Source organism: Notolepis coatsorum, assembly GCF_963971535.1.
Source record: "Notolepis coatsorum genome assembly, chromosome: 5".
Classification (NCBI taxonomy): domain Eukaryota; kingdom Metazoa; phylum Chordata; class Actinopteri; order Aulopiformes; family Paralepididae; genus Notolepis; species Notolepis coatsorum.
In genome coordinates this window covers 37,670,095-37,695,521 of record NC_140169.1, presented here as the reverse complement: position 1 = coordinate 37,695,521, position 25,427 = coordinate 37,670,095, and the positions used below count along the sequence as shown (strand labels likewise).

Below are 25,427 nucleotides of genomic sequence, written 5' to 3'. Positions count from 1 at the left end.
AATGTCTTAACATTAACTCAGGGTTCAGAATGGACTATGTCTTAACATTAACCCAGGGTTCAGAATGGACTTAATGTCTTAACATTAACTCAGGGTTCAGAATGGACTATGTCTTAACATTAACCCAGGGTTCAGAATGGACTATGTCCTAACAGTAACCCAGGGTTCAGAATGGACTATGTCCTAACAGTAACTCAGGGTTCAGAATCGACTATGTCTTAACAGTAACTCAGGGTTCAGAATGGACTTAATTTCTTAACAGTAACTCAGGCTTCAGAATGGACTTAATGTCTTAACAGTAACTCAGGCTTCAGAATGGACTTAATCTCTTAACAGTAACTCAGGGTTCAGAATGGACTACGTCTTAACAGTAACTCACAATCGTATCTTTTTTACAAGGATGGTGTTTATCGGTTTTTGCAAATCAACTCTTCGACTGTTTGACAGTATTAAGTTCTCAGATAAATTAAAGATCATTTAAAACTGATAAATCAAAGAATCCTGTTTCACTGGAGCCCACATCCATCCTCTTCCTCTCCAGCGCGAGTGTATCTGCATCCACGTGGGCCAGGCGGGAGCCCAGATGGGCAATGCCTGCTGGGAGCTGTACTGCTTAGAGCACGGGATCCAGCCTGACGGCCAGATGCCCAGCGGCCAGCCGGCCAGAGACGACTCCTTCAACACCTTCTTCAGTGAGACTGGAGCAGGGAAGCACGTCCCCAGAGCCATCTACGTTGACCTGGAACCCACTGTCATTGGTCAGTAGCACACAAATAACACTGCTTGAAATATTTATTTTCAGACGATGTGAGAAAATTTTGATAAATGTATTCAATTAAATACATTTAATTAAATGTTATTCGGTTAGTTCATTGATATTAAAATGTTGGTAAATGTATTCAATCAAATACATTTAATTGAATGTTATTCGGTTAGTTCATTGATATTAAAATGTTGGTAAATGTATTCAATTAAATACATTTAATTGAATGTCATTTGGTTATCTCATTGATATTATAATGTATTTGGTTTATTTTTTATATGATTTCCAAAATAGACTTGCTAATTTCTTCACTTGTATTAACAACATCACTGGTCACAAATGAAGTACAAAGAGGTTGCTTCAGATTTGTATCAAAAGGTGTAGAACGAAGATGTCCATTATTACTATATTTATTCATAAAATCATTTTAATATGCAATAATATGCATTCAACTAATCATGTAGGCAAAGTATCTATTCCTTCAACTTAAAACCATTCTTTGCATGTTGAATTGCTGAAGAATGTTTCAAATTAAACTTTGAGAAAATTATATTTCTATATTTATTGTCATTGTAACTGTCGTGTCTATTTCCCAGATGAGGTACGCACAGGAAGTTACCGCCAGCTGTTCCACCCTGAACAGTTACTTACAGGAAAAGAGGATGCTGCCAACAACTACGCCCGTGGTCACTACACCATCGGCAAGGAGATCATTGACCTGGTGCTCGACAGGACTCGCAAACTGGTGAGAACCAGCTTTGATTGTTTGATTATGTGTCCTGTAGGAATCTTGTTTAAAAAAAAAAAAAGTTAACTTCTCAGGAATGGAGAAAAACTGGTTTATTAACCACTGACTCTCTTAACATTCTCTTGTGTATTTCAGAGGGTTTGCTTCAACCAGTTTATGAAATACTGCGTAGATGTCAGGGACTCAATTGCAGTAAAAACCCAAAACATAAAAAAAAAAATTGCAGTAGAAATAGTGAATATACCTAAATGCCATCAGCTTCTGTTGTGACTTGTACATTCGTCACCCTACTTATATCATATAATAGTTCCTACATTCACAAAACCTTTACTCTGCAGGCTGACCAGTGCACCGGCCTTCAAGGATTCCTCATCTTCCACAGCTTCGGTGGTGGCACTGGCTCCGGTTTCACCTCCCTGTTGATGGAACGCCTGTCTGTCGATTATGGCAAGAAATCCAAGCTTGAGTTTGCGGTCTACCCCGCCCCCCAGGTCTCCACTGCTGTGGTGGAGCCCTACAACTCCATCTTGACCACCCACACCACGCTGGAGCACTCCGACTGCGCCTTCATGGTAGACAACGAGGCCATCTACGATATCTGCCAGAGGAAACTTGACATCGACAGGCCGACCTACACCAACCTCAACAGGCTCATTGGCCAGATCGTCTCCTCCATCACGGCCTCGCTGCGCTTCGACGGAGCCCTGAACGTTGACCTGACTGAGTTCCAGACCAACTTGGTGCCCTACCCCCGCATCCACTTCCCTCTGGCCACCTACGCCCCGGTAATCTCTGCCGAGAAGGCCTATCACGAGCAGCTGTCAGTTGCTGACATCACAAATAGCTGCTTTGAGCCAGCCAATCAGATGGTGAAGTGTGATCCTCGTCACGGTAAATACATGGCCTGCTGTCTGCTGTATCGTGGCGACGTCGTTCCCAAAGACGTCAACTCTGCCATTGCTGCTATCAAGACCAAACGCACCATCCAGTTTGTGGACTGGTGTCCCACAGGCTTCAAGGTGGGCATCAACTACCAGCCTCCTACGGTGGTCCCTGGAGGAGACCTGGCCAAGGTCCAGAGGGCTGTGTGTATGCTGAGCAATACCACGGCCATCGCTGAGGCCTGGGCTCGTCTTGACCACAAGTTTGACCTGATGTACGCCAAGAGGGCCTTCGTCCACTGGTATGTTGGTGAGGGCATGGAGGAGGGCGAGTTCTCTGAGGCCAGGGAAGACATGGCAGCCCTGGAGAAGGATTATGAAGAGGTGGGTACCGACTGGATTGGAGAGGAGAGTGAAAAAGAGTACTAATCTCAGCAGTCTGTCTAACAAAAGAAAATGTTGGCTTTTTATAGTTGATTCTAAAAAAAAATTGCTTTGTGTAGTATGCCCTTGAGAATTTAACAACAATGTCCCTGATAATGACCCACTTGCCAAGTACAACCACAGTCTGACACTGTTGTGTCCACTTGGCAGCTTCACTGCAGTTGGCGGTGAAGTGCCTTGCTCAAGGGCACTTCAGTGGGTTGATATTTTTATGCTGCTCCTCACCGCTTCCAAGGAGGGTAAATCGAGGAGAAGTCAGACAACATATCGCATCATATCATTGGAGTTTTCCACATTTTCATTCAATTTGGTCCCCAAACACTCCAGCTCCACCAGCACAGTGGGAGCATGCACCATACCCCCCCCCCCCCCCATCTCCCATTGGAAGACGGACTGGTGACATCTCCTTTTTTCTACCCTCCTCTGCCGTATGATGCCATTTGAGTCAGACAATCTTCTTCTATAACATAATGTGGGGGAGATACTGTTACTCGCGTGTTATCACGCCACCTAGAGGCTCCCGATGTATCTTGTAATGAGGAGACTGAGTCGTATAACTCTTATGGGCAGCAGTAATGCAGTAATGCATGAAGCTCAGTTTTACAACCACCGTTCAATCTCAAACGAAGAAGAAGCAATGGTTTATTTTGGGTATAAAATAGGTGGAGTTTTCTGACTTTGATAAAATATTTCTTATTTTTGTAATTTGTGTAAACTACATTTGTATTTTCAGATTGTGTTATGGAAGATACTAAAAGCATATTTCCCAATGTAAGTCAAACTCTTTGAAGAATCTGTCTATATTACCCAAATAAATATATATTTGATAACTTGGATTGTATTGGGTTTTATAGAGCAGTGTCCGAACAGACACCCAACAACCAAACGCCCTCTGTTGTTGTCCCCCTGCCCCTCTCTGTCCTCTGTTTATGTTGGAATGTGAGTTATGAAAGAGCTCCTGTGTCAGTTTCAACATTCCATTCAACTGTCCCAGAGAGAGACAGACGGACAGACAGACAGAATAATAACTAAGGGTAGCTAACTGACTCACAGGCGGGTGCTGTGTGTATCTCTTCAACCACACACACACTGGCCTGAAACAACAATGAGATCACTGTTATCTGGAGTCATTCATGACCTTGTGTGGTGTGGGGGATGGGGGTATTCTGTTATATTGAATTTTAGTAGGGGGCACACGCCTCTGCAATCTCTGAGAGGTCTGGGTGTTCAGCCATTTCAATTGTATTTCCTTTTAAATTTGTATTTGTATTTTTTTTTAATGTTTTTCTGTCATGAGCTACTTTAATAAAAGGGAAATACTTGTCATACTATGTGTCGTACTAATTACGTGTTTCAGGACTGGTTATCTGGTATAGACAGCTATTTTGTAGTAATACAATACCCACATGCAAAATAAGGTTTTATAAGAAACATATAGTTTCTGCCTTCAGATATCATTACCATACTGTTTTTTAATACTATTATATCCATTAATTCAATATTTATTTAATCTTGAAGGATCATTGAGAGCAAGCTCTCATTTATAATGATGTTGAGAAATACACACAATTAATACAAAAAAGATAAAGCAATATAGAAACATCAATCAATTAAACATTTAAAATAATTAAAAATAACTGCAGACTGTGATGAAGTGGTTTGCTATTAAATAGTTGAACTGACCAATTGATACTAATTAATTTAGTTTGGAAGTGCTTTGCAAAATGTAAGCAGATGTTCCTAATTCAGTGAAAACTCTGAGGATCTTCAGATAATCACCAGAGCGCGTATGATAGGTCCAGAGTTCTAATCCAGCAATTAAATTATGTTATGTTAGATTAGGCTACTAGTTGTTCTCTCTCCTACACAGAAAGTTGGATGATGTTCCACTGTCAATTATCTCTGCCCAAACAGGAAGTAAACTAACCAGTGATACCTTTACTCTTATTATTTTCCCTTAATGTATTGAATAAATAATATTATATCATTGTTCCTCACATATTTTTAGTCTCTTTTATAATATGTAGTGTTTTTTTGTCTCCTGTATAGTAACAAGGTATAATAACACTTTACACACTGTATATATATACATTTTCATTGTATTTATATTATACCTATATCTACTCATATTACTTGTACCATTGGCTAGATTGGTTATATGAACCACAGTGTATTCGTACCACTGTAATAAGGGGTTAGCAGGGATGGGTTATATGAACCACAGTGTATTCATACTTGTACCACTGTATATAATATGGGGTTAGCTGGGATGGGTTATATTAACCACAGTGTATTCATACTTGTACCACTGTATATAATAAGGGGTTATGATGGGGTTTATCACCCCATTACAGCGGTAGTGCAGACTGGAAACAGTTTCACTTCACCCAAAAAGCTACAACAAATACAGGAAAAATACCCCTTGACCCGGAAGATGACTCACAGGCCGATTACACGGTTACAGACCATGGAAGGGACAAGACTATGAGTTGGATGAGAACTAGAACCATAGAGAACAACACTATGAGTAAGATGAATGCACCAATGGTTTCAAGTTTCAAGTTTCTTTAATAGTTGTCATACAGAAGTACAGAATACTTTTATACAAAATGCTTCTTACTGTTACGCTCCAGAGACTGTGCAAGACAAGATAAGTATGAAATAAAATAACATAGTATAGCATGTAAATTAGAAGTAAAAAAAATGAGGTCACAGTGTTCAGTATAGACATATGTACAATGTTCGATGCAGAGTAGACGTAACTGAGTTACCATATAATATACAATACTGTGTAGTGTACTAATATACAATACTATATAGTGCAAGGCAGGGAGGGCAGGGGTGGAGCGGTAGAGGGAAAGAAGCTCCAGATCTGTCCTTGTGGCAGAAAGTAGAAGGCCTCAGAATACATCAGGGGAGGAAGAAGTGCTTGGTAGAGGGAGTGCAGGTTGGCCGCATTGATCAGTACTTCTTGAGAAGTCAGTCAAGTCAGTTGGTTAATATCCAGCGACAGCTATCAGTAACCCTATCACTGAGGAGGGGGAAAGCGCTGTAGGAGGGAATGTAGATGGTACTGAGGCCAGCGTGCCTGTCAGAGAGAAGAGCTGTGGGCAGAGTTGAGAATAATTAAATTAAATCTGTGTTTAAAAATTTGACAGAATAATTATTTTTTTCAAATATGAAGATGGAAATGTATACTACTATCGACGGAAAGATCGACCGTATCATTTTATAAAGTACCCCGCATGTGCCCCCCCCCCCCCCTTGAGTGCATGCCCCTGCTGTACCTAATGCAAAATCGCAAGCGAACACTGCAGAGCTGAGAGGTCAACATTATGAAAGACCAAAATAGTAATTGGAATTATATACTCATGATTATGTGACTTTTAATTTTTTTTTATTGGAACACTGTAGTTTTCATGTTTTTATTTAACGTTTCATTGATGGTTCAAATGACCACAATAACCAATTACCTTATTTAGGGGTACGGTGTAACGTTTGGGGTCCTGTCCTTCCTACCTTAGGATGGTACCCTACTGTCTGTCTGGATTACTTCACCTTGTTGTTTGGGTTGCACTAATTGTATGTCACTTCTGATTTGCTGTCTCGCACTGATTGTCTGTCACATCTGGAAGCTGTCACTGGCTGTTGGAATGTGGCTTTATAATGAATGCTCTGTTCTCTTGTTCTTTGCTAGAGCTTCACTATATCCTACGAGTGCTGACCCAAGACCGCAAGACCTTACGACTGCCCCATTAATCTTCTACCTGGTACTTCTCCACCCTGTGGGTGGATGTTCTCTCTCTATCGCCCTGAGACAGTGTCCATGAACACTTATATTCAAGAGGCACTGTCCGCGGGGCATATCCGACCGTCCACATCCCCTGCAGGCGCTGGCTTCTTTTTCATGGCAAAAAAGGATGGGGGTCAGCGGCCGTGCATAGATTATAGGGGGTTGAACGACGTTTCCATCAAGAACCGTTACCCTTTGCCTCTCATGGACACCGCCTTTGAGTGCTTACAGGGGGCACAGGTATTTTCTAAACTTGACTTACGTAATGCATACAACTTGGTCAGGATTAGAGAAGGAGACGAGTGGAAGACTGCATTTAATACTCCTAATGGGCATTATGAGTATTTGGTCATGCCTTTTGGTTTAGCTAATGCTCCAGCAGTTTTCCAAGCCCTGGTCAACGACGTGCTGCGGGATTTAATTGGGGTGTCAGTGTTTGTGTACTTAGATGACATACAAATTTTTTCTCGCGATATGGTGCAACACCAACTGCATGTTCGTGAGGTGCTTCAACGTCTCCTTAAGCATCAACTATTTGTTAAGGCAGAGAAGTGTGTGTTTCACACTGACACCGTTTCCTTCCTGGGCTTTGTGTTGACGAAGGGTGATCTTCGCATGGATCTAGCCAAGGTGAGTGCAGTCTTGGATTGGCCACGGCCTTCGTCGCTCAAGGAGTTACAACGGTTTTTGGGCTTTGCACATTTTTACAGGCGTTTTATTCGCAATTTTAGCGCCTTAGTCAATCTCTTAACAGCTCTCACTAAGTCCTCTCTCCCTGGCTTTGAATGGTCGCCTACGGCAGAGTTGGCCTTCTGCGACCTCAAACGTCGATTTACCTCCGCCCCTGTACTGATCCGCCACGATGCAGAGGTTCTGTTCATTGTGGAGGTAGATGCATCTGACACCGCGGTGGGAGGGGTGATCTCTCAGAGATGTTTAAAGGACGGTAAGGTGCATCCTTGTGTATTTTCTTCGCGTCGGCTGTCTCCGGCCGAGTGTAACTACGACGTGGGTAATCGGGAGTTGTTGGCAATCAAGTTGGCACTGGAGGAATGGAAACATTGGTTAGAGGGTGCGGCACATCCTTTCATTGTTTGGACTGATCATAAGAACTTGGCTTACATCCAAGGGGCTAAACGCCTTAACGCTTGCCAGGCCAGGTGGGCATTATTCTTCACTCGATTTCGATTTTCCATCTCCTATCGACCCGGTTCCAAGAACGTCAAACCTGACGCCCTGTCACGTCAGTTTGATCCTCCGGGTCGAGAGGAGAAGCCCCACCCTATTGTTCCACAGGCCTTGATTTTGGCACCCGTGTCATGGGGCATAGATAGGGTGGTAAGATCGGCTCAGGCACGGGAGCCCGATCCCGGTGGGGGTCCTCCGGGGCGGATGTATGTACCCAAGGCTGCACGCTCACGCCTGCTGCAGTGGGCGCATACATCCTCTCTCACCGGCCACCCTGGGGCCACCAGAACCCTGGAGTTTATCCGTAGGAGGTTTTGGTGGCCAACAGAGGGGGGGGATACACGCTCCTTTGTGGCGGCCTGCCCGGTGTGCGCGCGCAGTAAGACCTCTCGCCGTGCACCGGCGGGTCTCCTCCAACCGCTTCCTATTCCCAAACGTCCCTGGTCGCACATATCCCTGGATTTTATTTCCGGCCTTCCCCTATTGGATGCGTTCACTGCCATCCTGGTGGTGGTGGACCGGTTCTCCAAGGCGGCCCACTTCATTCCCCTTCCCAAGCTCCCCTCGGCTCGGGAGACGGCTAACCTGGTGGTGCAGCACGTCTTTCGGGTCCATGGGCTTCCAGTGGATATTGTGTCCGACCGGGGTCCTCAGTTCGCCTCCAGGTTCTGGAAGGCGTTTTCCGCTGGCCTCTGCGCCTCCGTCAGCCTGTCGTCTGGGTTCCATCCATAGACGAACGGGCAGACGGATTGCGTCAACCAGGATCTGGAGGGTGTTACGTTGCTGGGTGTCCGGCGACGTGGAGTAGGAGGTTGGCTTGGGCAGAGTACGTGCATAATACCCTCCTCTCCTCCTCTACTGGTATGTCTCCCTTTCAGTGTCAATATGGTTTTCAACCTCCTCTGTTTCCCGAACAGGAGCAGGAGGCTGAGGTGCCGTCGGCCCAGGCACATGTGGCTCGTTCTCGCAGGACGTGGAACAGGGTACGGGCGGCGCTGCAGAAGGCCTCGGTTACGGCTCAGCGGCAGTCTAACCGCAAGCGTCGTCCGGCTCCGGTTTTCCGTCCTGGACAGCAGGTTTGGCTTTCCACCCATGATCTCCCTCTCCGGGTGGAGTCCAGGAAGCTGGCTCCTCGCTTTATAGGCCCCTTTAAAGTGGTTCATCAGGTGAATCCTATGGCTTACAGGCTATGCCTTCCGGCCTCTATGAGGGTTCATCTGACGTTTCATGTGTCCCTGTTGAAGCCATTCCTCTCATCGCCCTTGTCCCTGCCACTTCCGGCGGTCCCTCCGCCCCGCATTATTGATGGTCAGCCTGTCTATACGGTGCGTAGGATCCTGAGTTGTAGGCGGAGGGGTAGGGGGTTTCAGTTCTTGGTGGATTGGGAGGGGTACGGGGTAGAAGAGCGTTCTTGGGTGCCTCAACGGGATATTTTAGATCCCAGCCTGATCGATGATTTCCGGCGGCTGCATCCCGAGGCCCCTAGGTGAACGTCAGGTGCCGTTTGTCGGGGGGAGATACTGTAACGTTCGGGGTCCTGTCCTACCTTAGGATGGTACCCTACTGTCTGTCTGGATTACTTCACCTTGTTGTTTGGGTTGCACTAATTGTATGTCACTTCTGATTTGCTGTCTCGCACTGATTGTCTGTCACATCTGGAAGCTGTCACTGGCTGTCATTCTGGCTGTCACTAATTGACATGTTGGAATGTTGGAATGTGGCTTTATAATGAATGCTCTGTTCTCTTGTTCTTTGCTAGAGCTTCACTATATCCTACGAGCAGGACCGTCTGAACGAGTGCTGACCCAACTCTCTGTTCTGTTCTCTGTTGACGCTTGGCGTCTATATATTCCATTACTACTTGTTCTCTTAATAAAGAGAATACCTTGTTTTGAAGAGCAAACACTTCTCCGTCTCTTTTCTCGACCATTGGAACTCCCACTTACCTGCTATCGTAACAGTACGGTAGTAGTTACCATGGAAACAAGTACAGATTGAGCAGGCAAATGCACCTCCTCATCCATCACTCTCAACACAGGTGACCCCAGGGCTGTGTTCTGAGCCCCCTCCTCTACTCTACTCGCTTTACACACAGGACTGTGTGGCACAGCGGAACAGCAACACAATCATCAAGACGACACAGTTGTGGTGGGCTCTGCAAACGATGAGAGGGCCTACCTGGAAGAGGTAGAGAACCTGGCGCTGTGGTGCCGGGAGAACAGCCTCTCCCTGAACATCAGCAAAACGAAAGAGATGATTGTGGATTTTAGGAGGTCGGGGGCTAGGGACTACAGCCCCCTCAGCATCGACGGGGCACTGGTCGAGAGAGTGAACAGTTTTAAGTACCTCGGAGTCCACATATCCGAGGACTTGACATGGACCACACACAACAACAGTGTAATAAAGAAGGCATGGCAGCGCCTCTACTTCCTTAGGCGCCTAAGGAAGTTCAAAATGAGTCAGAAGATCGTTAAGAACTTCTACTTATGCACAATAGAGAGCATCCTGATTGGTAACACCACCTCCTGGTTTTAGGAATAGCACCGCACACAACCGCAGCAGACTACAGAGAGTGGCCCAATCAGCCGAACGCACAATTGGAGGTTGGCTTCCCACTCTCCAGGATATCTATACCAAGCGATGCAGGGCCAAGGCTAACTAAAGACTCTAGTCACCCAAACAACTGCCTCTTTTCACTGCTGTGATCAGGCAAGCGCTACCGGAGTCTCATGGCCAGTACAGAGAGACTCAGAAGGAGCTTCTATCCCCAGGCCATCAGGATGCTCAATGACTCTATGTAACATCATCAACCCATCCATATACACTCATTGCACACACACCCACATGCACACACTCACTTTAAATAAACACTCACCTTAACACTCACTTTAGACATTTTAACACTACATTATATTTATCTATTATTAAAGGATTTGCACTACATTCATTCCTCATTTGCATTTGCACCTTGCCTTAAACATTTTGTACCTCATTAAGTCTGCATTTGTACCTCATTGTCTTTCACTGTACTTAGATTCTACTTAGGTTGTACTTTAGTTTGTATATTGTATTGTATATTATATAATGTATAGTGTTATTCCTCCTTTACTTTTTTTTTACTGTATGAAGCACATTCCCAGGGGCTCATACAGAACAAAGTATTTCACTGTGAAGTACATGTATATGTGACAAATAAAAACAAACTTGAACTTGAAACTTGAGATTATGATATAAAACAAATTTTCTCAAAGAGTTAAAATAAGTTAAAATGTCAAATATTATGAACCTACACCATATGATTTTGCTATAATACTTATATAGTTTTGATCTTCAATGGGTGGCTACAATGGGGGGGAAGTCACAGGTGGAACCTCACTCCCCAGGTCTGTTGCCTTAAACAAGTGCACTAGCACCTTGTGGGTGCTTCTAAACCAAAATGTATTTAATATGTCTTGGTTTGACATCACTTGGCCTACCCCACAGCACAATGCAGAACCGATTCCGGTGCAGTCAGCCACTAGCAAATATAGCGCAAAGAAATATAATGTTTGAAAAGACATTTGCTACTACTAACATCAGCTAATGTTATGTCCAATCCTTAGTAGCATTTAGATATTTCATAATGTTAGCTATTAGTTGTAACAGTCGTAGTAGCATAATGTTTGCAGCTAGCCTGGGGTGAGCATATTTTCCAACCCCCAAGTGTACCGCATGTTCATGCACGCACACATGTATGCGCTTATGCATGTACCAAAAGTGTTTTCATCAGGATGGGGGACAATTATTTCAACACAACACTTAGCACACCTACTGAGCATGCCTTTCAGCACCATGGACAGCACCTCAGATTAAGTTTTGCCTCCCAAAATCCACCAAAACATAGTTGTTGAGTGGGACAGAATGTGACAAATGTCTATGTAAGTGCTGATATCAAGTATAATATAATTATTATTTAAGATTGTGGTGAAAACCAGAACAATTTGGGGTAGCACTTTATAATAACACCCTGTTATAATACATTTATAAGGTATTTGTAGATAATGAACTAATCATGAACAAACCATTTATATACATTCATAAATGATTATTAAATCATTTATAACTATATTTGTATACCATTTACAAAGTATTTATAACGCATTAGTGGATAATGAACTAATCATGAACAAACCATTTATATACATTCATAAATTATTATTAAATCATTTATAACTATATTTGTATAACATTTACAGATTAGTTCTGCATTATTTATAACTCATTATCAACATTGTTTGTACTTGATTTGTTCATCATTAAATAATGTTGTTTAATGTGTAGTAACACATTTGTAGATGCTTTGAAAAATGGATATGAAAAAACGACTATAGTGTATCTCCATTTATTTTTCATGTTCAACAAATGATTTGTTAAGACATTCATAAAACATTTATAAATCATTTGCAGATGCTATCGTGGGGGCCAATCTAAAGTGAAGCCTATTCATCATTAACAAGTGTCTAATACAGTTAATTATTTGTTTACTTTTTCATCACATGTTACAAATGTTGTAGGCAGCTTTCGGATACACCCTTCTTTGTGACATCAAACAGTGACAGAATTAGGACTAAAGATAAATGCAATTTTATTAACATATAAAATACATGTGCATGACTATAGTGTAACATCGGGGGGCACTAGGACCCAGGAAGAGTATCTAGAGAGGAAGTCTTAATAATTATTACTCTTGTGTGTCGTGTCGTCATCACATACTGAGCACTGAGCACACAACATATAAGAGTTGTTTGTAGGTCGGAAATGATGGAATAGATTTACCAACAAAAAAAGGTGTTTAACCTGCTCATACCTTATTAAAAGCGAAAGTATAGACGCAGCACGGATAACTTGTGCTTCCATTCAGCCAGACAGACGGCAACACATGTGACGTCAAGTCTCGCTCGCGTGAGACTTACTCTCTAGATACTCTTCCTGGGTCCTAGTGCCCCCTGATGTTACACTATATGTCATGCACATGTATTTTATATGTTAATAAAATTGCATTTATCTTTAGTCCTAATTCTGTCACTGTTTGATGTCACAAAGAAGGGTGTATCCGAAAGCTGCCTACAACATTTGTAACATGTGATGAAAAAGTAAACAAATAATTAACTGTATTAGACACTTGTTAATGATGAATAGGCTTCACTTTAGATTGGCCCCCACGATAGCATCTGCAAATGATTTATAAATGTTTTATGAATGTCTTAACAAATCATTTGTTGAACATGAAAAATAAATGGAGATACACTATAGTCGTTTTTTCATATCCATTTTTCAAAGCATCTACAAATGTGTTACTACACATTAAACAACATTATTTAATGATGAACAAATCAAGTACAAACAATGTTGATAATGAGTTATAAATAATGTAGAACTAATCTGTAAATGTTATACAAATATAGTTATAAATGATTTAATAATAATTTATGAATGTATATAAATGGTTTGTTCATGATTAGTTCATTATCCACTAATGCGTTATAAATACTTTGTAAATGGTATACAAATATAGTTATAAATGGGAGAAAAAACAACCAGGTGCTCAAAAGGGAGAACTTGGTTAGCTCAGTTCAATATAGGTTAAGGTGCTCTTGGATCACCGGGAATGCAGAGTTCAGAGAAGAGAGTCGATCCAGGCACTCAAAAAGATGTAAAATCCAGAGGGAAGATGGTTAAAAGGCCTTTATTAAAGGTGGCCAAGTCATTTAAAATCGAATCAACATGTTTCGACCATAGCGTCTTCATCAGGATTAGAGTAAAATGTACAAACACATCACCCCCTTACATACCCACAGGTGAGTGTCAGGTGAAACAATCAAGCAATAAACACCAAATGATTGAACCGAGTGATGATTGGAAGGCACACGCAAGGGCGGAGCCATCAATCAGTGACAGTGTAGAAAAATAAAAAATATATATATCAAACAGTCTATAAGTATAAGCATAGATAAATAATCAGTAAGCAATATACAGAAAAATATAATAGCCTATGTAGCCTATGTAAGGTACAAAGAATACACACAATACAATGGCAATAAACATATAGGATAGAAATCAAAGATAACACATGAAGTCAATATCCTCATTTAGCCCAGGGGCATTAAGAGTGTCAAGGCTATGAATCCAGAATGTTTCCCTCTGATTGAGTTTGCGGATGCGGTCTCCGCCCCTAATAAGAGGTTTGATATGTTCAATGCCCACAATTTTCAGTATAGAATCGTTATTGTTGTGTACTTCTGTGAAATGTCTGGCTATGGGATAAACATGATTTTTGGTTCTGATGGCGTATTTATGTTCAGCTAAACGATCCCGCAGACGCCGCTTGGTACGACCTACATAGAAGATGCCAGGACAAGTACATGACAAGCGATAAATGACATGAGTGGTATTACAGTTAATAAAGTAATTAATCTTGTATGATCGCTGAGATTTAAAGTCAGTGAATGTCTTGGTTTGTATGACGTTGACACAGTGTGGACAATTCATATATTTGTAGGTTCCAATAGGTCTCCTAAGCCAAGACTCCTTAGTCGCGGGAGGAAGGTAGCTATGAACTAATTTGTCTCTTAATGTTGGAGCACGTCTGAAAAAAAAAACTGGAGGTTGAGGGAACACTTGTCTGAGAGAGGGGTCACTATCAATAATGGGCCAGTTCGCATTAATGATGCGCTTAACGTGTCCCGCTGCTGTGCTATATTGGGTCACAAAGAAGGGGCGGGACTGAGACTCGTTCCGTCGTCTACTTTTCTTGAGCAAATCAGACCTATTAAGTGGCTGTGCCTTATTACGTGCCCTTGCCACTACATCTGGATTATACGATCGATTTTCAAATCTGGTAGTCATATCAGCAGCCTGTTGATGAAACTCACTATCACTATCACAAATACGACGTAAACGTTGAAATTGACCAAAAGGAATGTTGTCCATCATGTGAGGGGGATTCTCGAAGTCAACTTCCTGTCTGTTATTGCTACGCAACTGCAGCGTGGGGGGAAACTGCCCCGCCTGGTACATTGTGTACACTATTTAGTGGAGAAACGGATAGTTAAAGCGGCAAATTAAAGACAATCAAGCAGACTTTTCTTCAGTCCTTCACAATGCCAAAGAGCTGCTGTGTTACGCGTTATACTAATGACAAAAACAGAAATCCAAATCGGAAGTTTTATACCATCACAGAGGAAAAAGTGGCTGGTGGCTAACGTTCGGCTAACTCGCTCTGATGTTGTGGTCGTGGTAATCAGGGGGAGTTTCTTTGACTCATATCTCGCCTTAGAATCACCAGAAAGGCTTTCGAAATAGTGAAATGCCATGTTGGCCTCAATATTTTCAAAACAAATCGTATGAAAATGTTATGAAATGAACAAGAATGTGATAAAACATGTAATAAAAACGGAGCTCAATGCATGGATTTGATGGTAGAAATCCGTATGGTCCCCCTATACCAAGATGGCGGCGGTCTCGTGACATCAGAGTGTCTTCGAGAATGGAAAGAGTCAGCTCTCAAGAGGGTGTTACGTGAAGTTTTCTTTCTAAAAATGGTGGTGTGTAATTTACCAAATATATCTTTTGAGATAGTAAGATCTAGAAAGTCAATAGTTGTTAAAGAATATTCTATGGACAGACGGATATTGTTATTTAAAGAGTTGAGATAACTATGAAAAGCCAACAGTTCAGATTCATTGCCATCAAAAATAAATAATAGATCGTCAATATACCGGCCATACCAGGTGATATTGTGATACCAAGGATTGATAGGGTTGAGCACATACAACTTTTCCCAAAGGCCTAAAAAAAGACAAGCATAATTAGGAGAAAAACAAGAGCCCATAGGGACACCCATAACTTGTTTGTAAAACCCATCTGTGAACATAAACACATTGTTATGGATAATCCATCTGGTCAAGTCAACAAGAAACTTGGTAGGGGGCAAAGCATCTCCTCTATCAGATAAAAAGTGTGTCAATGCTGTAAGACCTAATGCTGTAATGCGAACTGGCCCATTATTGATAGTGACCCCTCTCTCAGACAAGTGTTCCCTCAACCTCCAGATTTTCTTTCAGACGTGCTCCAACATTAAGAGACAAATTAGTTCATAGCTACCTTCCTCCCGCGACTAAGGAGTCTTGGCTTAGGAGGAGACCTATTGGAACCTACAAATGTATGAATTGTCCACACTGTGTCAACGTCATACAAACCAAGACATTCACTGACTTTAAATCTCAGCGATCATACAAGATTAATGACTTTATTAACTGTAATACCACTCATGTCATTTATCGCTTGTCATGTACTTGTCCTGGCATCTTCTATGTAGGTCGTACCAAGCGGCGTCTGCGGGATCGTTTAGCTGAACATAAATACGCCATCAGAACCAAAAATCATGTTTATCCCATAGCCAGACATTTCACAGAAGTACACAACAATAACGATTCTATACTGAAAATTGTGGGCATTGAACATATCAAACCTCTTATTAGGGGCGGAGACCGCATCCGCAAACTCAATCAGAGGGAAACATTCTGGATTCATAGCCTTGACCCTTGAGCCTTGACCCTTAATGCCCCTGGGCTAAATGAGGATATTGACTTCATGTGTTATCTTTGATTTCTATCCTATATGTTTATTGCCATTGTATTGTGTGTATTCTTTGTACCTTACATAGGCTACATAGGCTATTATATTTTTCTGTATATTGCTTACTGATTATTTATCTATGCTTATACTTATAGCCTGTTTGATATATATATATTTTTTTTCCCCTACACTGTCACTGATTGATGGCTCCGCCCTTGCGTGTGCCTTCCAATCATCACTCGGTTCAATCATTTGGTGTTTATTGCTTGATTGTTTCACCTGACACTCACCTGTGGGTATGTAAGGGGGTGATGTGTTTGTACATTTTACTCTAATCCTGATGAAGACCGCTATGGTCGAAACATGTTGATTAGATTTTAAATGACTTAGCCACCTTTAATAAAGGCCTTTTAACCATCTTCCCTCTGGATTTTACATCTTTTTGAGTGCCTGGATCGACTCTCTTCTCTATAGTTATAAATGATTTAACAATCATTTATGAATGTATATAAATGGTTTGTTCATGATTAGTTCATTATCTACAAATACCTTATGAATGTATTATAACAGGGTGTTATTATAAAGTGCTACCCAATTTGGTAGTGAGTGTTGAAAACCGGGACATATGAGTGTTTTACAGATGTTTGTCAGGACTCTGGATACAAAGCTTGAAACTGGTGTCGGTACCAGATACGTTTGGCCTGGCAGATCGGCGTGGGGTCCGTTCTACAGTTGAGTCGCATAGCAAACGTGGCACAATCCCGCTAGCCTAATGTCGGCGCTAATGCTAGCTAACGAGAGTTGCCGCTTTGCACTGTGAGGTAGACCAGGAACAGGTCAAACACTGGAGTAGACCAGGCACAAGTCAAGCGCTGTGGAGTAGACCAGTACATAGACCAGTACGTAGACCAGGAGTAGATTGAACATTGCGATCATCTACTACTGGTCTATTGAAGGTTCCAAGCCACAGTCTAAGGAAAATCGGGGATACAGCCTTTGCAAACTATGCACCAAAATTATGGAACATGGACATTAGGGAAGCTAGATCTCTTAATATTTTCAAAATGTTCCACCCCACGGGGTCGGTACCAACCCAAAAAATTACATGTGGTCTAAATCAATATTTTTCAGAGTGTTGCATATTTTTTGCGATTTTTTAATCAAACGTTTTCAAGTATTAACATCACTAACATGTCACAAAAGCATGTAGAATGTATATTATCATCAATACGTTAGTTTAGCAATAGGTTAAAAGTGCCATTAGATAGTTTTAAGTTTTCGATTTTATGAAGTCTATTCCAAGACGGAAACGGAAATGGAACTTTTGAACCATGAGAATTGTAGTCTTTTTGTGGCCATCCGAACTACACTTCCTATCAGATACTGTGGGGGTTCAAAGTTCAGCGTTCTGAATGAATCATATTATGAACTGTTATGATTCGCGATAATAAGCCACAAAAGGTAAAGTTTTTGACAAATATTGAAACGCAGTTAGTTTCTCCTCCCTATTGTTAGCATGTAGGAACAATTAGATCTGAAATTAGTTTCAAAACGGTTGCACTGTGGGGAAAATTAAAAAGTACACTAGATTACAGTAGATTTCATTGTCTGTTATTATGCACGCCTGGTGATACTAAATCCAAATTGAACTCGGGCATTTGAAAGATAATATATATGTATATATATAAATGTGCGAATTGGCTATAATAAGGTAATGTATAAGCATCACAATTATTCTATATTCTATAATAATATTTCAAATTGCATTGGTCCGGATGGGAGAATTCAGTACTGTATCTACAGAACCTTCGGTTTAATCATCTTCCCTTTATTAATTTCCTTAGATTTTCTGTACACATGATCTCAAGAGGGTACTGAACGAGATCAGTGGCAGTTCTTTAAGTTTGGTCATTATTATCATGGTGTTATTCACTGTCAAAGATGCAAAGAAAAATCATAATTCATATTCTCCTTTGTTTCATCACAATTTAAGCAACCGTAATAGACCCAATATTTCTGACACTATGAATACATTCCCTGAGGTCCATAGATGTACCTAGATACCAAGAATATGCAAATAGCCCTTGTAGAAGTGGAGCATGAATGAATGAATGAATGAAAACTTTATTTAACAGATTGCAGAAAGGGTACAATACAGTACGGCTCAATACACACAATTGTTAAGGGAATGCAGACTAGAGAAAGACGTTTGTCTTGTTTACATGATCAGGGTCCCCCATTTTCAATTCATATCGACATTTATGACATACACAACATACATGACATTTATGGCATAGGGACATACAGGTATTTAGTACTGATACATTTGTGACATAAACGGTATTCAAATATACAGTACTGTTACCCATAGATCCTGACAGAGTATATACATATGATGGGGAGGGGACTGTACATTAGGAGGGGGTGGGTGGGTGGGAGAGAAATATACATACGGTGGGGTGGAGACTGTACATTTGGAGGGGGTGGGTGGGTGGGAGAGAAATATACATACAGCGGGGAGAGAATATATACATGCGGTGGGGAGGAGACTGTCTATTAGGAGGTGGTGGGGGGTTTGGGCATTTACGGTGGCCAGTTTCGAATTGCAGAGAGGAGATCCGGTACAAGAATCTAGTTCGTTGGTTGACTTTTTTTATTACATTGGATGCCATTTTGTCACAGGAAAGATTTGCCTCTAGGATGGAACCCAGGTAGGTAATTTCGTCTTTCCTTGTGACAATATTGTCACCCACTGTAACTGAGAAGCCGTCGGTCTTGCTGAGTTTGTTATTTGAACCGAAGAGAATGGACTCTGTTTTGCCCATGTGTAATGATAGTTTGTTATCAGCGAGCCATATGCAGATTTAGCCTAGTTCCAAGCTGAGGGTTTTTTCAACCTGCAACTTGTTCTTGTCCGCAAACAGGAACAAGTTGCAGTCACAGGCTGACGACATGTCATTTGCATAAATTAGGAACAGTAGCGGTCCTAGTATGCTTCCTTGTGGAACACCACAATATTCCATTTACCTAGGTATATATTTTAGGCGGATTTTCACATAGTGTGGAACAGGTTAATATTTTAAAAAAATAAGCTAAAAACGTACCTCTTCATGCACCTCTTCACCATAGCCTTCTAATACATCCCGCTGTTGATTGTACTGTACGACTATTTTACTCTGTCAATTATATTGCATAATTTTACTATCTATTCTATTCTACTATTCTATTATTGCACTGTATTATTTTACTTTGTCTATTGCTTTTTATTACAGGTTCAAAACGGTCAGGTATTAAACTGTGTGGGTATCAAACAAGAGACTGTCAGGCTTTAAAACTGTGTAGGACCCAGGCCTAGAACTGCACCCTGAGAGAGGGAACTGCACCCTGAGAGGGAGGTTTGCCCTGGGTGGGAGGTTCAAAGGGTCAAAGTGGGTATAAAACAGGACGGAAGACTGTCAAGTTTTAAACTGTGGATACCAAACAGAGAAGGTAAAGACAACTTTGAACTGTTGAACAGTAATCCAGAACTATTTTATTGCACTGTAAAATATATATATTTTTTTATCTATTCTATTCTACAATTTTATTGCACTGCACTATTGCACTATTTTACTCTGTCTATTTTATCTTACTCTTTTTATTATTGTCTATTTAAAACTGAATCAAACCATAAACAAGGTGGCCTGTTGGGATGTTAGATCCTAATGTAAAAAACTGTGATTTTATATTTTTTATATTTATATTTTATGTGCTCATTTTATGCCTTTATGTATTTTTTCTGTTGTGAAGCACTTTCTGTATGAAAGGTGCTATACAAATAAAGTTCATTATTATTATTATTATTACAATAGACGGCCCTGCACAGTAGCGCAGCGACCGGAACAGGAAGCTGAGACGCTATTTGTAAATACACCTGCTGAAAAAAGTAGTAGAACACGCTCACCTCACTAGACTTGACACTGGGTGCTGTAACCTCTGATATCATACATAAAAAATAGGGAAACAATGTCCAGGCACGCACTCCAGGTTTTTCCAAATTTATTGGCAGCCTGTAATCATATGACGTTTCGGTGTGAACACACCTTCTTCAGAATGGCTTGCAAGGAGTCGCTGTCCACAACGTCCGATCCCGACCCACCAGCTTCCCACCCCTAACACTGCCAATTGTGTTAGTATGAACGACCAGCCAAGCTGGTAGCAATGCCGAGAGCTGGGCTCGAACCCAGAATCTCCTGCATTAGTGGCGAGCGCCTTGCCCACTGCGCCACTTAGCCGCCCTGATGGCTACAATTCTCAAGGACAGTCCAGGCGTTCAAAGCTACTTGGACGACCTGATCATCTACGGTCCTACCGCTGCCGTCAATCATCTAGCGGCGGAAGCTAGATGATGCTGGCCTAATGCTCAATGAGGATAAATGCCACTTCAACAAGCTACCTGGGACACATCATCTCAGCTGATGGTATCTTGCCAGTCAAAGAACACACCGACGCAGTTCTGAAAGCTCCTGCTCTCTTAGATGCTGTCTCTCTGTGTTCCTTTCTAGGACTGGTATCATGGTACTAGAAGTTTCTGCCTAATTTTGCAACAGTCGTAGCCCCTATGTGTGAGTGTGTGAGTGCTACAGACACCTCCACATGGACTGACGCTGCGCAAAACAGTTTTGATCGAGTCAAACAGCTACTGGTAGACAGCCCAGCTCTCGCTCTGTTTGACCCTGCCCTCCACACATACCCCTTTCACACCGCCTGGGCTCCGGTTCAAGCTCCAGCTCCGTTCTGGAGCCTCTGAACCTTGGTGCTCTCTGGCGAACCAGCCCGTGTGTGGGTGTGGCCAGGCGGATGGGTGTGTACATGTGGAGACATTTTATTCAGAATTAGATTGAAAGGGATAAGGTTCCACTACGAGCAGAGCGCTCGCTATACTCATATAACTATGGTTATAGGATAACCGTATGTTATGAGAGATGTATTGTTTGTATCCTACACCGGGTTCTTTAAAACTCAATTAGTGCCAGATGGCGCTGTGTACCGTGTGGTAAGAAGGCCACCGCTTTAAATTATAGGAATACATGGCAGTGTTTGCAGGGCTCAAACTATATTATATATCATAGCTATGGATATAATACTATTGCCCATTTGACATTGAGTATCTATTGTTCAATTTGTGAAAAAGAAAAAAGATTTCCATCCATACATTCCCGTTTTATACCGTGGTGAATATGAGTATAGTTTTAGAGTAATCCTGTCTAATCCCAGAAAACTACGCTATGCAGCAATACGTGCATTTCACTCAAAACCGTGCCGTTTCTCGCCTGTATCAACAATCAATCTGAAATCAACACTATATTATCGGTATTATGTTTCATCATGAATGCATGAAAGGGTGGGGGGGGGGGGTCGTTTTTCTATGCTTTGATCGTCACCACCGAAATACGTTACACACACATTACACACATACACTCGGATCGCAGTGAAGGGATTCTTGGATCAACGCAAGATTGATACAATATAGCCCTTACCTTGACTAGGATGTATTCCAAAAAGAATATTCCAATGATCTGATCGCCATTCCAAGTATTGATGTTGATCGTGTTGCCAACATAATCCACCAAAGAACATGAACCGGGAGTGCTTGATTCTCCTCAATCCATGCGTTATAAAAGTTTGTACTGACCGACAAGGAAAACCCTGCCCGGACACTTTAGATTGACGCACAGCTCAAGACAGAGAGTTTCAAAGGATGACGTTTGCGATCTCGATGGATTATGAATGGGAATATCGAATAAAAGAAATAACGATAGAAAACCCGACTTTTCTTGGGTTTGGCGCTCAAGCGGCGGCGAGTTAACCCGACTTTATTCGTGAGTGGCATCCAATGAGTTAATAAATGAAGTTAAGCGTTAGCGAGTTGTCTTATTCAGACCAACTTCCAACATGTATGTCCAGAGCACATTTAACAGAGCTATTTGTAAATACACCCGCAGTTGTCCGAGACTTGTTTGTATATTGTTATCGTCCCTTATTAAACTGGATGGAACAAATAGAATATCATTCTTATTTAATCACCTCTTGCCTGACTTCACTACCTCAGCACACCATGCTACTAATGCGGCATTCGAATATAACTTGGAGGTAAAAAATTACGACTTCCTACTAGGAAAAACTAATAAAACGGCTTGTCAACTCGGGATTTCCTAGTCACAAACTCTGGTATGATTTCTCAACACCTCAGTTCAAGCCTCAGCATCATTTGATGTCATTTCATTTAGCTGTTTTAAGAGAACATTTGTACATATATTAGCTATGTCTCGTTTTAAACTGTCTTTGCAGGTTATGCGAGACAAAATTTACGAAAGAAAGTCTCCAAAAGGTTTAGCGCGAGAGTCCATATTTTTCCCGGCATTGTAGCTCAAACACACTTGAGTCGCATGACGCGGCCCGCTTACAACTTCCCACCACCGACCATAAACCAATGCAACTCCTTCCAGCGCCCCTAGAGAGTTCTTACACAGTACCGTATATGTCTTGTTGTATGTCATAAATGTCTTGATGAATTTAAAATGGAGGACTGATTGATTGATTGATTGATTGATTGATTGATTGATTGATTGATTGATTGATTGATTGAACATTTTATTAACAGATTTCAGAATGGGTACAATACAGTACAGCTCAATACACACAATTGTTAAGGGGATGCAAACCAGAGAAAGACTTTCATCTTGTTTACATCAGGGTCCCCCATTTTCAATTCATCATAACATATATGACATACATGACATAAAGATAGACAGTACTGCTACATCTATACATTTATGACATACCAGATTTACAAATACAGTACTGTTTTTGATACAAGAAGAGTCTAAAAAAGAGAGTACCGTAAATCCTCTAATAGAGGAGGGACCTCCAATAAAGGAGGGGCCTCTTATAATGGCCGGGGGTTTGATGCATTTAGACAAACACAGGCCGGTCTCTAATTTAAGGTCGCAATTTTATTTTCCGTGCCGTGATATAGAATGAGATAAACTCTTGCCAATGGAAATCAAGTGCTGCCTCCCGCTACCAGGGCCGGATTAACGACCGGGCCGTTTGGGCCGCGGCCCGTGGGCCTCTAGTGACGAGGGGCCTCCAAAAAATTATTATTATTATTATTATTATTCTTTTTTTTTTATTATTTTGGAGATCAATGTCATACTGTGACACTGAAATGAAAAAATATTTCATCAACTAAAATATACAGTACGTCACACCCCGTGCCTCTCCCTGCCGTCTGCAAGTGGATAATCTTGAGTTTCCGACCCCCCAGTAAGCTAACCATGGATAAATGCAAAAAAAGGAAAGTCTGAGGAAAATAGAGGGTTTAATTCAGCGTGGACAGAGTAATTTGCTTTCACGACTAACAATGCAGGCTTACCTGTAGCCTATGCCTGATATGTGGTGCGAAATTTGCGAACAACGAACAATTACATTTTTATTTTATAGATTTTCCACAAATAAGGGAAGGACTCAAATAGAGCTGCATAGTTCAGGGTTTTATTTCAAAGTAGGTCTACAGATGCCAGTGTTTTTTCTCCTTTTCTGTGTTTTATTTCAAAGTAGGTCTACACATGGTAGTCTTTTTTTAAGGTGGACTACTTTTTATTTTATAAATGTTCCACAAATAAGGGAAGGACTCAAATATACCTGAATAGTTCAGGGTTTTATTTCAAAGTCGGTCTACAGACACCAGTGTTTTGTCTCCTCTTCTGTGTTTTTTTTTTAAAATAGGTCTACACAGCCAGTATTTTTTCTCCTCTTCATAAGAGTTTGAGGTTTTCCTTTGTTATAACAGGTAAAAACAGCAATAAAAAGTCAAACTTTTCTTTGTGTTGCTTTATAATTCCATTAATGCAATAAGTATAAAGTATAATAAATCGCAAATTACTTTGGGTATGCAATTGTCAGGCGTTTTATGCTAAATGTGGGGTATGCTTGGGGATATATAAAACGTTATACACTGTGTTATCTTCATTTTAAGGGTAAAATATATAGGTTGTGCGGCTCCCTGAGCATTTTATTTTGTGGGAGGGGGGAAAAGTGGCTCTTTTGATAGTAAAGGTTGCTGATCCCTGGACTAGACGTATAGGGAGGGCTGGAAATCTATAGTGCTCCCTCTGTCCTGTGGAGGGCGGCAATACACCTAGACGCGTAGTCCGCCGGAAATATACAAGAAGAAGTAGAAGAAGACTAGACGTAGAGTCGCGTATTTACCAAAGGTAGCCGCATTTCTGGCAGACGCTCTCTGATTGGCCGACGACAGTTTCTATACTGGTTAAGCTTAGGCACTCTTCGAAGTTGGTTAAGGTTAGGCAAGTTCTTTCGACGGTTAAGCTTAGGCACTCTTTCGAAGTTGGTTAAGGTTAGAGTTTGTCTTAGACTAGAGCATGGCGATAGAACGCCAGGTAGTTTGCAGGCTGTTTGACGTGGAAATGGGCAAAGACACAGCTTGTCACGCTATTGGGCGCACATGTCACATGACCAGAAACTTCTGCCAGAAATGCGGCTACCTTTGGTATGGACGCCTAGTCACGCCGGCATCTCTACATCCCAGCCCCGACACGAATGAGGCAGATTGGGATCATGACAGACAGCAGAGACCCGCCGGTGCTGATAGCAGATATCCTCGAGCTCCCCCTAGTGACTAGGGGCCTCCACTACACACTAGTAAAAAGAAATTAAGAAATACGAAAAAATATATATATATAATCAGATCCAGCGTTTACTTTCACAGCATCTATAGTGACTACTAGTATCATCTCATCTCTATCTATTTTTATTAAATTTTTTGTATTGCAAATAAAAATATGATTGATTGTTTGATAATGAGGGGGTGAGAGACGTTGAGTCGACGTGACACTGACGTCCAGGTCCAGGGGTCACTGTCAGGTCAGGTGACCACTGACCGCGAGAATTGCACTTGCAAGTTGATCAAGTAGGCTAAGACTCGAGTAG

At 41.6% G+C, this 25,427-nt stretch overlaps 1 protein-coding gene across 1 annotated transcript; it reads left to right on the top strand.

Moving 5' to 3' along the window:
- Positions 1 to 568: 568 nt before the first annotated feature.
- On the top strand, positions 569 to 2,821 carry LOC311228784 (tubulin alpha chain-like; the record flags this gene model as incomplete). Its single annotated transcript, XM_084314721.1, has 3 exons — positions 569 to 758; positions 1,360 to 1,508; positions 1,850 to 2,821. The coding sequence occupies exons 1-3, from the start codon at positions 584 to 586 to the stop codon at positions 2,819 to 2,821; spliced, it is 1,296 nt and encodes a 431-aa protein (XP_084170847.1). The 5' UTR covers positions 569 to 583.
- Positions 2,822 to 25,427: the final 22,606 nt, after the last annotated feature.